The 16,831-nt window shown below is 27.1% G+C and overlaps 1 protein-coding gene across 1 annotated transcript; it reads left to right on the forward strand.

The window, feature by feature from the left end:
• Positions 1 to 251: 251 nt before the first annotated feature.
• LOC113855065 (homeobox-leucine zipper protein HOX11-like) lies at positions 252 to 2,684 on the forward strand. The gene is made up of 4 exons (XM_027486518.1): positions 252 to 689; positions 1,121 to 1,497; positions 1,590 to 1,669; positions 1,921 to 2,684. Exons 1-4 carry the CDS (start codon positions 392 to 394, stop codon positions 2,312 to 2,314), a joined length of 1,149 nt encoding a protein of 382 aa, XP_027342319.1. The 5' UTR covers positions 252 to 391; the 3' UTR covers positions 2,315 to 2,684.
• Positions 2,685 to 16,831: the final 14,147 nt, after the last annotated feature.

Consider the following 16,831-nt stretch of genomic DNA (forward strand, 5'->3'; position numbering starts at 1 on the left):
ATATGAGTATCTATATCTACCTTAAAAATAGGGTTTCACGTGTGTTTGTCAACCTTGGTAACCTTTGTCGGTCAAACACCCTTTTCCTTGTCTATTTTTTTATTTCAATTTTAAATTTAATTTTTATTAAAAAATTTAAAAGAAAAGAAAAAGAGAGAATACCCACTAAATATATATTTATTTTCTTTCTTTATAAAAGTGACCATATGGTCTTCCTATGATCACGTAGGACTCTCTCTCTCTTTTCTATGATTATAAAGACTCTTCTCTTTGAAAGCTCCTCCTCCTTAATTCCCAGTTCAAGCCACATCTTTCCCTACTTCTATTCTCTCTCTCTAGTTCTCTCCTCTGTGTGTTTTGTTTAGCCTATGCAGAGGAAGAGAAGGAGATCATGGAGCTTGGTTTGAGCTTAGGAGACACGTCAAGGCCTCTACTTGGGTTCGTGGAAAAGCCTCGTGAAGCTTCCAACCAACTCGGGTTAAGCTTCAACACCACGTTATCAATAGGTCCAATCATCACTAGACAAAAAGATCAAGAAGAAGAAGAAGAAGCAAAACCAAAGAAAAACACCAACACTCATATAGCTGAAGATCCTTGTGATCTTTCCTCAAAGTCCAACACCCCAGTTCTTCATCAACTTGATCTCCTTCCTCAGCTATCTTTCCCATGGCAAGCTCCTTCTGAAAATGGTAAAACACCAACTTTTCCATTTCTACCCCTCAAAACCTCCCTCTTTTAAATTCTTCTTTTTTTACTTTTCAAACCATTTTAAGAGACCAATATCATATACATACTCTCCAGCATCAAATTAATCTCTTTCCAATAATTATTTTGCATACATATTAGTTTTACAAAATTTAAGACAAAAATTTAAGCAATCTGAACAGTGAACACCTTATATATATTCATACTAACCAAAATAAAATAAAAAATATTTATTAAACGTTAATTTAAAGTTAGTTGTACTTATAAAACACTTGAACGGTGGATAAATGTTTTTTTAATTGTAAATATCTCATCATTTTAAAAAACTTAAATTTGTATCAAATTATGTTGGTGGTATCTGAATTTCTCTTATTAGGGGTAGCATATGATGGTTCTCTGTTGTGAACACATGCAGGGAGTTTATCATCTGAATTGGGGGGTTCATCAAGGGGTTTAGACGTGAACGTGCAACCGGCGGCTGCGGCGGAGGATGAGGCGGAGGAAGTGGCAGCTTTGTCATCGTCACCAAACAGTGCAGCATCATCATTCCAAATGGATCTCTGCATATACAACAACAGAGGAGGGAGTTTCAGTGGTTCAGGAGGGAACTACTATAAGAGAGACTCAGAGGGTGAAGCTTATGATCAAAGGGCTTCTTCAAGAGCCAGTGATGAAGATGAGAATAACGGTGGTGGTGTTGGTGGCGGCAATACAAGGAAGAAACTAAGACTCTCTAAGGAACAATCTGCTTTCCTTGAAGAGAGCTTCAAAGAACACAACACTCTTAACCCTGTGAGTGTGTTTTTGTGGCCACTAACCCTTTTTTGTTGCTTTTTAGTGTTTAGTGATGTATAATAGTGTGACACGTGATTTTGTGTTTGTAGAAACAAAAACTTGCTCTTGCTAAACAACTCAATCTGCGCCCTCGTCAAGTTGAAGTTTGGTTTCAAAACCGAAGAGCAAGGTATTACAACATTATACTTGTACACATATTTAGTTCATTTATGCTATTGCAGATTTTTTTATTTTCAAATTTGTGTTTTTTATTTTCTTGTACTATATATGGTATATACATATACAAGAGCTGTGATTTATAAGAGTTCATGAGTTCAAATCCATTTACTATGTTTAAGTTTCAATGGGTTGTCATTATTTTTATACTTTAGTGTATTGATGAATATTAGTTATAATATTCATGTATTTGTGTGCATGCAGGACTAAATTGAAGCAAACAGAAGTGGATTGTGAGTATTTGAAGAGGTGTTGTGAGACATTAACGGAAGAGAACAGGAGGCTTCACAAGGAACTTCAAGAATTGAGGGCTTTGAAGACTTCAAACCCATTCTACATGCAATTACCAGCTACTACCTTGACTATGTGTCCTTCTTGTGAGCGCGTGGCTACAAATTCCACCTCCAATTCCTCTTCAGCCACACTTAGTGCCACTATCAACGCTAATAATACAGGAGCCAATGCCACAGCCACAGCCACAGCCAAAACTAGCAATGACTCCACCTCCAAAGCCATTGGATTCCCCTTTGGTAAACCAAGGTTTCATCCATTTGTTCACACCAACCAACCCCATCAACACCAGTCCCCAGCATCTTGAAGATAGGTGGTTCAAGACTAGTATATACTCTTTGAGTGCTGCTGAATGGTGGGGGAAGTTGAAGCTTGGAAATTGATTTGATTTTTGTATATAGGGAAGTTAATTCTAAGAGGCTGATAGTTTTTTTTTCTTCTTTTTTTTGGAGGCTCCATATAGAATTTTGATAATTGGGTTTTGTTTTTCCTTGTTTGAATCTCTTTGTATATTCCTTCTTTCTTTGGTTTTATCGATGGTGAAATCAGAAAGAAGGGAGAAGAAAATTTTAGATAGTGAAGATAGATATCAAAGAGAAAGGGCAATGATACTGGATTTTGTAATAGAAAAATTCTCTCTTCTCTTTTATTAAATGCCATGGGTCTTTAAATTCATGATTAAAGAACTAAAATAAATAATTTATGAAAAGTTAATACTATATTATGAATCTTGTTAATCAATTTTTTATGTTATTAAAAATTAATAATTATCTTAAGACGGTCTTATAATATTTTAGTTAAATTTGTTTTATTCTCTGCCTAGTATTAGTAATTAACATTTGTCATATATTATTATTATTAATTTTTAATATATTTTAATTGAAATGTAATAAAATATTTATTTCTTAATGTTTCAATCAAATTTTTAATTTCTAAAAGTGTGTTTATTTTTGGAATCTTATATGAGTGCAACAAAATTGAAAGTAGTTACCATAATTAATTTGAAGTTTGAATGTTGGTGCAAAATTAAATAGGTGATTAATTAGAGTTAGGTAGGTATGGCCTAATGGTCATAATAAGGTGAAGAGGGGAAGGGCGTAGTTCAAGGCTGCTTTTCAGAATGACCAAAGAGACTTTCAAATCCGTGGATTGGTCTACTTTTTAATGATTTCATTTCTTGAAGACTTCAACCTCAGCAGTCACTCATCATGAAGGAGAGTTCAGACTATTGGGAGAGAGAAAGAGAGAGAGAGTTAAAAAATGGGTGTGGGTGGTTCATTAACTTCATTTATTTATGGGTATGAGAATTTATAATGGAACTCTAACAGGGTGCAATTGCATGCCTTTTGCTTATATTGTGGGACTTTGGAGGGCAACAAATGGGACTGAGACCCAAAAGGGACAGGACAGGAATGCCACATTGATAAACATTGTCCCTTAAAGTGGGGTACCCCAATTATGAGTATGCACGAGGGAAGTACACTTTTCATTATAGTTAATTAATGAGAGTACGAACCGTTTGCACTAAGCATGTGTTCTCACCACATACCCTATTCTATTCATACATAACCTTTTCACTCTCCCAAGGACCTGTGAAATGTGTAACAAACATTCAGTCCATGTTAACTTAATGTATTTTAAATAAATGATTATATTTTGTTATTTTTATTTATATATACATAAAGAAGATCAAATTTATTCTTAATTATTTTTTGTTTATTTATATAAACATTCATAACAATATTAGCTATTGCCTTTTTACTGGTACTCTTCTGTACATATAAAATTTTTGCAGGTTAATTGAATAGCTCAAAAGCTAAAATTAAAATCAGTTAATAAATGATAAATCAGAAAGTTGTATAGATAAAATAGAGGTATTATTGATTAGTTTTAATTAATAAAAAATATTTTTTAAATATTTTTTTATTTATCTGTTGAGAAATAAAAATATATACAAATAAAAAACTAATTATTTTAAAATTTTGTAATTTATCTTATCATCTGACAAAAAAAGTAATTTTTAAAAGCACTATATTTTTAAAAAATTTAACATATCTATTTACTCCTGTAACAATTTTCTTAATTTCTTTTATGATAAACTTTACTTTCAAAATTTAAAGTTAAACAACTAAAATAATTTTTTTAAAATTATTCTTATATTTGATAATGTAAAAATATAAATAATAATAATGATTTATTATTTTTAAATATATAAAATCAATCAATTAACAAACTTGATATTTTATTCAATGCTATGCAGCTTTGTTATTTATTTTCTATCATGTTAATTAATTTTATTATTTAAAAGAGACACTATAATGTTATTTTTATCTTTTACTTACTTTTAATTATTTTTATATAAATGTATATAAAAAATGTATTCCCAAATACAGAAGAGGTATTCAATATTAAAAATTAAATGTGACTAAAAAAATTTAGATCATGCAAACAACAAATTTGGATAACATATAAATAACAATAATTCACAATTTAATACTCGGACCTAATAATTTTAATGTTTTAAGTTGAACATGATATTTGATATATTTGTATAATTTAGTTGTGGCTTATTATTGATGGTGATCCCCACAACCTAATACCCACATTTTGTTTGTACATGATTGATTGGATTTTTAATAAATAAGTACATTAATAATTCTTAAAATATTAATGAAAAGGTTTTATAAATTTTAAAATAAACTATTCAAAGCATGTACATTAGTAATAGTCTCTTGCCAGTTTGAATTTCATCTAAAAAATAAATTTTTTATTTTTATTTTTTTACTTTTTCTCATGATACTAACAATAAAATTTTGTCTATATATTAAACTTTCTATGATTGTTCAGACTTTTTTTTCTCTAGTTATCTCGGTACTACAACATCCTAGATTTATGGCTAATTTGACTTGCCTTCGAATTCTTGAAACTCACCAATCACCTTTGTTACAATATCTTCCATAAACATATCTAGATATTATCTGATAAGCATGTCAATATCTAAAAGACAATATAATATAAATTCTGTACACTTTCCAATGTATTTTAAAAAGAAAATACAACTTAATAATTTTTTATAAAATGTAAAATTCATTCATTCCGATTTTATAATTTTTATCACTTAAATCAATTTTATTAAATTTTATATAAAATAAAACAAATAGATAATATATTATTTTATTTTATTTTAATATATAATATATTTTTAAAATATAAATAAATATTAATTTTATATAATATATCTACTAATATTTAAATTATTTAAAATTATATATATATAATCACAAAGATTATCTAAAATAATTTAATAATTATATTAATCTCAGTAAATAATATAAATTTAATATTTAGCATCAACGTAACTCTTCATTATTTTAAACACATTTAATTTTAAAGATTTAATTAAGAGTGAAAAAGTGAAAGATTATTTATTATTAATTTAATTTTAAATATTTTATAAATATAACCAAATTTAAACAAAAAATAAATATTTAAATTTTTATTTTACACACCTCACTTTATAGAATAAATTTAAGTTTTAAATTTAATTCCTCCAAAGTGAAAAAACAAGTAAAGCAAAAGTTTAACCTCTTCAAATTTAAATTTAGTATTTATGATTATAGACTATGGTGATTTAATTTTATTTTTTTTTACTTTACACACATTCTCACTTTAAAGGATTAAATTTAACTTATCTACACTGAAAATTTATGAGAGAAAAAAAGTGAGTTTATATGTCGTTAATTTAAATTTAATTGTTTAATAAATATAATTAGTTTTATATCAACGGTGAATGAATATATTTTTCACTTTACGCATCTCACTTACCAAATTTATATTTTAAATTTAAGTCCTCTGGATATGTATAAAATTAAATTAATTTATATTAAATAGATTTGTTCATAACTACTTTTTTACCCAAGTACAATAATTTAATTCCATTTATTATATTTTTATTTAAAAAACTTTAGTTATTGGGTTTTTTTATCAGTAGAAATATTGATTTATTTGAAAATTTTGATATTTTTAAATAAAAAATGACTAAAGAGGTAAAAATAAAAGAAATATTATATTTAGAGGAATTAAAATATAAATTTAAGCTAATAAAATTTTAAAATATTCCGTGCTATACAGTAGATATAATAATTTGTCAAAAGAAGAAAAATCCAATTTTACTTAATAAAAACTCATTAGTAATATTGACGTTCTTATAGAGTCGTGAAATTTTGTTCGTTGTTCTTAGAAAAATTATAATTTTTAAATTCTTGATACATCTCAATCATACTCTATTAATATACATTGAATGAAAGGGAGTTTTAGTTGGAGTTGTTAATATATCTGTATTAACTAAAATTTAATACAGTTGAAAAAATTTATTATTTATAGTGATTTTATTTGTTTAACTTTAATTATTCAGGTGAATAATATTATATTACTTTCATTTTTATTTATTTATTTAGAAAATAATTATGTAATTAAAAAATTAATTATTTTATGATACTTATATAATTTTTTCTTTTATTAATAATCCTTTTATTTTAAAACTACTTAACCAGTATGAGTATTTTGTTTATTACATTTAGAATTTTCATAACCACTTCCGTGAAGTAAATTAAAATTATAGTCCTAACGTAGCGTGAGTCTTTGAAAATGTAAGGTATATTTATCCTTTTTATTCATAAAAATTAAATATTTAATTCATCAAAACCAATTAAAAGTAATTATATATTATAAACTTATACTTTATTATAGAAATATCTGTAATATTAAATAGTTAAATTAATATATTATATATTAAATGAACAAATGTATCAACTTTTAAAATAAAAATTGAATACCTAATCAATACAAATCTTACAATAGAAAAGAGTATAAAAAAAGTTTAATAATTAATACATTTAAAATAGTTATATTCCTAAATTGCTTCCCTACCAAGTTGATGTAGTGGTTGAGCTAATACTTTTATTCGTCTTTCTACATGTAAAATTACAATTAACTCACGCGAAGAGTCAAAACTAAAACATCAGTTTTATAATTTCGGAGCTGCTAATAAAATTAAGTCATGATAATAGACCTGTTTTTTCTTTTTCTCTTAGTTTATGTTTGAGAACAATCATTTATTACTTCTTTTGATTTTCCTCGCCAATTTCAATTCACTCTTCGAAGCGCATATTCTTCCTTAGCCGTATGAGATAATGGTCATACACTAGACAATGCAACTTCTTGAGTAACTTTCATCTAAAGTTTGACTTCTCATTTTCCACCTGTGTATCCCTTTAAATTGTTTTCCATATCATTACTTTTACTTAGTGAAGTCTAACATCAACATTAAAGGAAATAGAAAGCGAAATACAAGTCCAAATTTTTGAATTTTTTGTTTTCAAACGTTTATTATGACATATTTGGCTACTTAACCTATATAAATTACGCGTAGCGCACTTTTTGATATAAAATATAGTGCAATATCATAATAAAAAGTTCAATAGATCGTGACATACACATAAATGCTTATCCTTACTTGCTTCCAATAATGAAATACCATATTTTATGTATGCACAAGTAATAACATAAATTAAAAAATTTAACAAAGACGATTCCTTATCCTTTCCAATTCTTGTGTCACAAATGGTTATTCATTGAAACAGAAAGAAACTACAAGTGAATTTTATAAACGGTAAAAGACAAGAACATCATTTTCTATGATTAAACTAGCACCGATGACATGAAAGTTGATAACTCATGCAAGGCATGCGTTGGCTCTCAAATATTAATGCTGATCATAGTTGAGGTCCGCGGGTGGACACATAAATGTAGAGACACAGCACATCGCATGCAAAAGCAAAGCTTATGATTATAATATGCAACCGACCATGGACCCATTCATTTCACATCTTCATTGGGAACTCTAAGGCAAAATGAACAATAAGAAAAAATAAAGACGTGACCTAATCACCATAATAGAAAGTTCAATACCATTATTATATGTCACCCAATGATTTGTGTTATGCTTTGTGTCATATTTCACTCATGATTTCACATCCCTCTTTTTGAATGTAAAAAATGAACAGTCATAATTTGATTTCCTTTCTCTATTTTTATCACCTTGCAAAGTTAACATCAATATCAATAGTATATATCAAAATAGTTTTCCTTTATCAGATTTCTATTAAATAATAATAGTGACATAATTTTAAATAAAGTTATTTATATTTCCCCCAAACCAAATAATATTACATTCAATATTTATATCTTGTATCTCCCTCAATTAATAAACCAACAGAAGTTTACATTATAATTCAAGAAAAGTTTGTGTTAATGAAAAAATACATAATATTATATTATTATATAAATGAGAGAGGTTTAAGTCAAAGATTAATGCAATTTACCTTACAAATATAATATGTGAAATTATTAAATCAATATAAGCTTTGGTTTTATTTAATGATCATAAAAGCTTCATATATAAACTTCAAGAGATGAATTCTTATTTTTAATGTAACGTCAACTAGTTAATTTATATCCTTTGTATGTAAAGCATTAATACTTTAATACACAGTATTTACTTTTGTATGATGGGCTTAGCTAATTTTTATTTATTTTTTTGGTCTCGAAGATAGTAATGGACATACGAGTGGGTAAACGTAGGATTATCATTATTATATGTTGTGATTGTCAATAGGTGGATGGTGTGTGGAAGGGTTCAATTCCTAGGTTTTCACCTCTAGTGTAGGAAGACCAGAAGACCCCACATGTACGCAAGACAGGGGAAGCAACTTTCATGAGGAGAATTGATTTGATTTCTTTTCTTTTGATCTGGTAATTTTATGACTATAGTATTCTGAATAAGTTGTAGAAGTATTAACTGTTCATTAAAAATATTTAAAATTTATAAAATAAAACTAAAAAATAATTAATAAACATTTCAGAACTTATCTTAAAAATTGATATCAAAGAAAGAAAGATACTAGAATAATATTTATTTTTCAACCATTTGAAAGATTGTGATTTGCTGACGTTGATGGGTGATTGGTGGGTGGAAAAAATATCAGTCCTACCTTGCCTTTATTGCATGTGGGAAACAGGCTCAAGTTAAGGGGCGCCAATGACATAGTCAAGTGGGGAATCTAATTGAAATTCCAAGCCAATCCTGATAATATATCCCTAGACACCTATCCCATGTGAAAGTGCTTCTTACTAAGTGCACCATGATCAAAGAAAATTAAGCTAGATTTCGAAGATCTTTGGTGATGATCATTTTATATCCAATTTGTCAAAGCACGGATGACAACTTTTGGTTTAATCCAAAGCTTGTTAACCAAGAAACATACCAATACCTACCAACTTATTATTTGCACCTTTTTCATAATTTTGTGATAAATGGCTTTTCCCCTTTCCAAGTTTTTCTATTTTTTGTTTTCTTCCACTCTTCTCCAATTTTCCACAAAAAGCAAACTAATGAGATTTAGCATTAATGCTTCTTGATTTTGGATAAGCTTTAAGGTTTCATGAAAAGTGAAACCGTAAGTTAAGTGGTGGCTAGCCTCCCATCACCCATTGTTCAATCAGCTGCCCATGGAAAATCTAAGACATAACTCATGCTAAGTTGCGGAAAGCTTTACGCAAATAACCTTCCATCTAATTAGTTTGGACACAACTAACTAAGCACACTTCCCAATATAGATGAATGCTTAGTTAAATTGTTGCGGTATTTTATTTCATTATTAGATTTAATTTCAATTGGCTGCGTCAATGTAACAATTTTTAAGAAATTCCAGTAGTTAAATGATCATGGGTACACGAATAAATCTTTTACCCTTGAATTGACAAAAAAACAAGTGACTTTTTTTTAACTTAATAAATAAATTATTTATTTTCTTAGTTAGTGAGTGTCTTTATGTAACGTGTTAAGGATTAAAAGTAATATTTATTGCTAATTTTAATCATTTAAAATTTGTTAAATGAATTTAAATGCTTATATATTAAATATTTGTATTTTCGTTAAATAATTATTAAACTTGTTTGTTTTAAAGTTACATGTTCATAGTATAGAAACATAATACTAATATGCATACGGCTACACTCCAGTTTTTACTAGCACGTGCCAAAATCTGTCATAGTGTCATAAAATTAATTATTGTCAAGTTATTAAAAAAAATTGACTATTAATATAGGAAGTACAACTTTTAATCATACATCAACGTATCATTAAATAATAACATAATTTTCTTTTGCATTAAGCATTAAATTCAACCTCTTCATTATCATAGCCTTAGCTAATTAAATAATTTAGATTGTTGATATATTTAAAATATACCACCCCTTCTAATTAGTGAATACAATGTCTTGAATCTCATTTCTACGTAAGAATGGAAATAGGTTAAACTAGACTTTGCATAAATAGGTTTTTAGGGTTTAGGAGTGATATATTTTAAATATATCAAAGCATATACAACAATTTAATCATTTTTTGCCCATACCTATATCATACAATTCTATATTAACCTGTATGTTATAATACATGTATCATATCGTCTCAATTAATGTCACAATACATGTGTTCTAGTCGCACTCGTCGATGTACAACAACACATGTATCGTAATAATATAAATGATCTGTTACAATGCATATATTATAATCATACAAATTCTATACTATTTCACATCTATAACACTTTCATATTCATCATACTTCAATAGTCATTGCCCTTGAAATTCCTTGAGGACTTCATAGCATAGATAGCTGCTGGTTGGCCGCAGCAACACAGATACATGTGTGTCGACTCGGCCCCTTTTAACAAAGGTATAGTTAGGAGTTTCGTCAAAAAATAAGGGTGTGGCCTGCGAATGTCTTTATTTTCAGCAAATCATCGTGCACCCATTTATAATTAACATTCACCATCCTCATTTCCCTAATATTTTCTAAATCTTCTCTGGACTCTATACCCCTAGTGTATCTATGTACTATCTATACTTATTCTCTCTTTCTCTTTCTCAGTTTTCAGTTCTATATTTTTTCTATCGATCAGCATGTCATAATACGTGAGTTATGATTTATATATATTCGTGTATCATAATATATATTATAATACACCCTTCAATGTGTCATAATATATATCGTAATCACACTTTTCAAATTGTTTTAACTCACGCATCATAATCATGCATCTCATTCTTTCTTAGATATATTCTATTTTCTCTTTCATATATCACATACTTTCAAAATCAATCAACACTACTATTATTCATGTAAATTTACCCAATTTGGACACATATCAGCTATCAAATTATGTCTATACTTATTGCATCATGTCAATCTAACATAGAGAATTATCATACAATATCACACCATACAATCAGTACAATATGTCAGTCTAACATAGAAATTATCACATAATATCATACCATACAATCAATACAATATGTTAGTCTAACACAGAAATTATCACATAATATCACACCATACAATTAGTACAATATGCCAATCTAACACAAAAATTATCACATAATATCACACCATACAATCAGTATAATATGTCGAAGGTCGGACACCTTCGGACTTAGTCCAATTCATATAATCTCAATATACATATCCTCTAAATAGTACTAAGTTGGCTATCCTAGAGTTTAACATAATCCAATATTCACCGTATATCTATTATTCAAAAAAATATTAAATAACAAATCTTAATTACCTTCTAACAACTTTTATTAATGAAATTCATAATATACCTCAACATGATTTTATTCATAGTTTTTACTACAAATTATATTTAAACAATTATGAAAATAAGCATAGAGTTTTTCATATCAAATTCTTTATTCCTATGATCTAGATTATTAATAAAATATTAAGGTTCTAAGGTTTTTAATATAAAGACTTAGCGTTTTTAATCCAAAATACTAAAAAAAGAGTTAGGGTTTAGGATCAACTTTCCTTACCTGGAAATGGTTCCTCAAAACGAGTTCTCTAAGAGATCTAACAGAGAAGTTTCACGATATCAACGGAAATATCGTTTGAAAGATGAAGTTTCTTAAGTATTTCAAGATAGATATCTTAATATGAGAAGAAAACCGAAAGAAAGGAATAAAACTAGAGATTTGAGCTCTGAGAAATTTACTTGGATCCAAATGAAATTGATGTTTGAGCTCTGATCTAGAAGAAATTCAAAGTTCGGAAGAGTTCTCCCTTGAGAGAGGAAGGAGAGAGAACAGAGAAAATGAAGAGAGAAGGTTGTATAGTGAGAAATGAATATTTGTGGGGCTGAGATTCCTTAAATACCTTTCCAAACTTGCGTGACCTCACTTAAGCGATAAGATTCTTGCTTGATCGAGATCCACCCTCACCTGAGCGAGCCTTTCTCACCTAGGTAAGACAACCAGACAGCGTAACTATTTATTTTTCTACTATTCTCGCTTGAGCAAGCTTTACCTCGCCTGAGCGAGATTGAGTCCACAGAACACCCTATCTTTTATACGACTCCTCGCCTGGGCAAGCTCTATCTTGCTTGGGCGAGCTGCTCTCAGCCTGAGCAAGACCTCTTTCTCACTTGGGCGATAAGACAGTTGGGACAACTTTATCTCATCTCACTTGAGCGAAAGAGTTCCAGAATGCCTTCTTTTAAAAATCTTAACTCGCTTGAGCGAGATACCTTTTATCCAAATTCTTATTTTTTCCATACAAGGGCAACAAAATTGAAGGTGTTACATTTTTAATTTAAATAAACTTTATAAACTAAATCCAAATGAAAATATGTAAATAAATAAATTGTAAACAATTAGTTTAGCATCTCTTATACAATGTAATAATTAAAAAAATGTATAAATATGAAACATCAAAATATATATAAGTATTTACAAGAAATTTGAGAGTTCATATAAACTAATCAGAAAATTTTTATAAATATAAAAATTTATATAAGGTAATAGTGAAGAGTTAAATAATAAACCTGAAGTGAATATTTGATAACTCCTATTAATTACTAAGATTATAAGAACTCTTGTTAAATTATAAATTAATTGCACATAAGTGGTTTCTTTACTATAAATGTTTTATGAAATTAAACTTTTTAAATGAAAAATATATTTATTTTTTTAGACTAATGTTAGAGGAGTTTTGTATATGAAATTATAATTTATTTTTTTCTCTGAAAAAAGAAAGTATATAAAATAAGAAAATAACAATTTATTTACTAAGAATTAATATTAATAAAGCTAGAATATGATTTAAATATTTAAATTAAATAATGAAACTTTATTTTTATATATTTCTGTGTGATTACTTAATTTTAGAGGAGATATTTACATTTAATATATTAAAAATCTTAAAATTAGTGAAATAAAAAAATAAATCAACTGGCTAAAACCTAAAAACAACTAATGTTAATTAACCGTGAATAAAAGAATTATGTTATTTTCTATTTCTTTAAAATTATTTTAAAATATTTTTAAATAAATAAAATAATCATACTAAATTTATTATCATTTTTATTTATAAAATATATGATCTGACATTTTGTGTTTTTTTATAAATTTTAATTAACTTATTATTTAATGATTTTATTTTACTTTATTACTTAATAGATAATATAAATATTTTTTTTTATTATCAATAATTCAATCTGAGTTCAATCACGATAGAATTAATAAAGTCTAGACCGGTGACTTAGTATAATTTAAAATATCAGGTCGTGTATATCTATATTCAATTTAATAGTTAAATTTATAATTTTTATAAAGCAGATTATTGTTATAAAATTTTACAAATTTTAAAATTAATTGATACTTTATTATTTTATTTTAATTTATAATATATTTTAAAAAATAAGTAAATGATTATTCTTAAATAATGTGTATTTATGAATATTTAATTTATATAAAATTTTATATAGACGATTATAATGATAATATTACTTAAATTAACTATTAAATTGATAAAATTTATTTTTGATTAGATATAATTTAAAATATTATTTTACTAAATTTCACACCTAATATCAATTATTTGATCTCTCCCTGGTACCAAAAACACTTTTTATGAAATGAGATAAAAAAAATATGTGGTATCATTTTTGAAATTTATGTAAACTTCTCTACATTGATTGTCAAAAAAACTGATGTGAAAAGTACTTTATATCGGTTGTAAAAATAATCGATGTAAAAAAAATACAGTATCATTTTTAAAATTTATGTGAACTTTTCTACATCAATTGAATTTACAATCGATGTAAAATGTACATTCTACATCAGTTCTTTCTAAGAATCGATGTAGAATCAATTCAAATTTCAAATTTTAAATTTTAATATACATGCTAGCGAAATAGCATAAATTGGAAACTCGAACATAGATTTTTCTTAAGTTTTTGAAACTTCTGTTCTGTTAGCTAGGTAGATAATGAACATGTAATGGTTTCTCAGGTACATCAATTATTTTTATTTTTTTCATTTTTTGTTGTTTCACTTTTTGTTGCTTCTTCTTTCTTATTAAATGATTTGATAAACATTGGATGTTCTTTATCTTTCAGATTCAAATAAAGATGAATAATAATGAAACACGAAGAACACAATGAACACAATAAACACGATCAACACAACAAACATGAATAACTTAAAGAACATGATGAACATGACGAACATCCTAAACATTGACGTTTATGAATTTTAATTTAACTTAAGAAAATATATTGATAATATTGACACGAACGTTAAAACTCTTAGAGAAGAGAAATACTGACTCCATTGACGAAGATTAACATTAAAAATATTCTTTACATGAGTTATTATAAATAACCGATGTAGAAAGTGACACTTTTTACATCAATTTTTAAGTCCTGAACTTTCTACATCGCCTATATCTACATCGAATACAAACTGATGTAAAAGACCTTTTAACTGATATAAAAAGTCTTTTTTCCACTAGTGTCTTCATGTTTATGTAAGTAAAAAAAATTAGAATACTAAAAAAATTAAAATATTTAATAGTAAATTTTAGACTTACTTGTTTAAGCATAACCTTTGCAATGAAAATATCACTATATTTGAGCTATGAATTTTATGATAACTAATATATTGTACTTTTCTTTGTAATTTACTCTCCTATATTGTAACTATCGATGGGATAAGCTATGTAGCCATGACTACAAGATTCTTAGTGATTACATAGAAGACTTAATTAAATATATAAAGTAACATTATCATATTTTTCAACATGATTATAAATAGTGATAAAGATTAACTTAAAGTTTTATTAATTTCAATAATCTTTTACAAGTATTAACTTGGTCTTTTTAGATATTCATAAGGTAAGTGTCATTAAGGAAACTAATTCAACTTGACTATATGATATTCAACATACTTGAATTTGTGACTAGCCTGATGAACACTAAGCTTAACCTAACATATGGCATAAGCTTTAATATGAATATTAACACTCAATGAATACTTAGTTTAATTAACCAAGTAATATTTGTTTCTTGACAACTTGCAAGGATTCAAGACAAAATAAATCATAAGCATGTATAGACTTAATCAACAAGCTATAATACCTAAGCATGGCACGTACTATTGAGAAGTACAATTGGACTAAGATGCAAACACCTAATATGTAAGATAACAAGATAAGAAACTATATTTGGTTAAACACAAGACACTTAATTATATAAGGTGACATAAACTCACAATTTATGAGTTTTTTTTCTCAAGAAATCCACAACAATTTGTCAATCTAACAAACATAAAACTAAATGCATGATAACTATCACATGTTTAAAGAATCAACTTAAAGTAATGACACCTCAACTTAGAAAGTGGTAAATTAAGAGTAACGCTTATCCCAAAATGCAACATGTACTATATGAGATGAAAATATAAAAGCTAAAATATTCTTAAACCTTGACACTAAACATAATTTATTAGCATGCATGTAAAATTCTTAGAATATGACACAATAATTAATGAATATAAATCACTCAATGTATCAAAAATTTGATGACAATTAGAGAAACATTTAGACATGACATTTAAACATTAATATGACACAAGGATTGATTTCCAATTACTAAGAATTTCCTAATTCAATTGTTTAAGCTTCAAAAATACGAGATTAATTAAAATAAGAATTTATAAAATCAATTATAAAACTAAGAGCAAGGAATGCAATGCATGTCTTGGTTAAACTTATCGGAGAGGAACTTAGGGCATATGGGTTTTCTTATTCAATCCTTTATGTTATTTTTCTGTTTAACTCTAAATATGATTTCCTTGTGATTACCAATCATTCATACGAATGCTATTAATACTCAATGATCATGCAATATTAATATTCTTTTCTAAATTAACATCCCCAATGGTCATGCAAGACATTAATTTAAGAAAGCTTTTAGGAGCTTACGAACTTGTTAATTTAATAACGATTAGAAGAGAAAGATTGGTTTGGTCCACCTAATCTTTTGTCTCATTTTACCCTATAGATCTATTAATTAACTGAGGTACAACGCCTGACGATATAATTAATTAAGATTAAGAAAGAAGCGCAATAGGATAAAATATAATCCCAAAGCGGAAATCAAATTTAGATTCAAATATTAAAATTTCATAAATTCATGAACAATAGTTCCCATAACCCTAACTATGGACTTAGTTACTCATGCTAAAGAGAAGAACTAAAACAATCATAAACAAAGCCATAATCAAAAGAAATAGCAAACTAGAGTGTGAGATGTGTTTCCAGTCTTCAAGTACGATCGCTTGAAGCTCCAAGTGTTGTCAAGCATATGTCAAGGATCCCGTGCAAAAGAGACGAGATCAGATGTATTCTAGAGCCAAAGCCAAG

Source organism: Abrus precatorius, unplaced genomic scaffold (assembly GCF_003935025.1).
Source record: "Abrus precatorius isolate BTA unplaced genomic scaffold, Abrus_2018 Scaffold11, whole genome shotgun sequence".
Classification (NCBI taxonomy): domain Eukaryota; kingdom Viridiplantae; phylum Streptophyta; class Magnoliopsida; order Fabales; family Fabaceae; genus Abrus; species Abrus precatorius.

What these genes read in the sequence shown, in the direction of transcription:
- LOC113855065 (XM_027486518.1), top strand. Translation starts at nt 392, where the DNA reads ATGGAGCTTGGTTTGAGCTTAGGAGACACGTCAAGGCCTCTACTTGGG. An exon ending in GCAAGCTCCTTCTGAAAATG is followed by an intron (nt 690 to 1,120) that starts GTAAAACACCAA and finishes GAACACATGCAG; the next exon opens with GGAGTTTATCATCTGAATTG. An exon ending in AACACAACACTCTTAACCCT is followed by an intron (nt 1,498 to 1,589) that starts GTGAGTGTGTTT and finishes TTGTGTTTGTAG; the next exon opens with AAACAAAAACTTGCTCTTGC.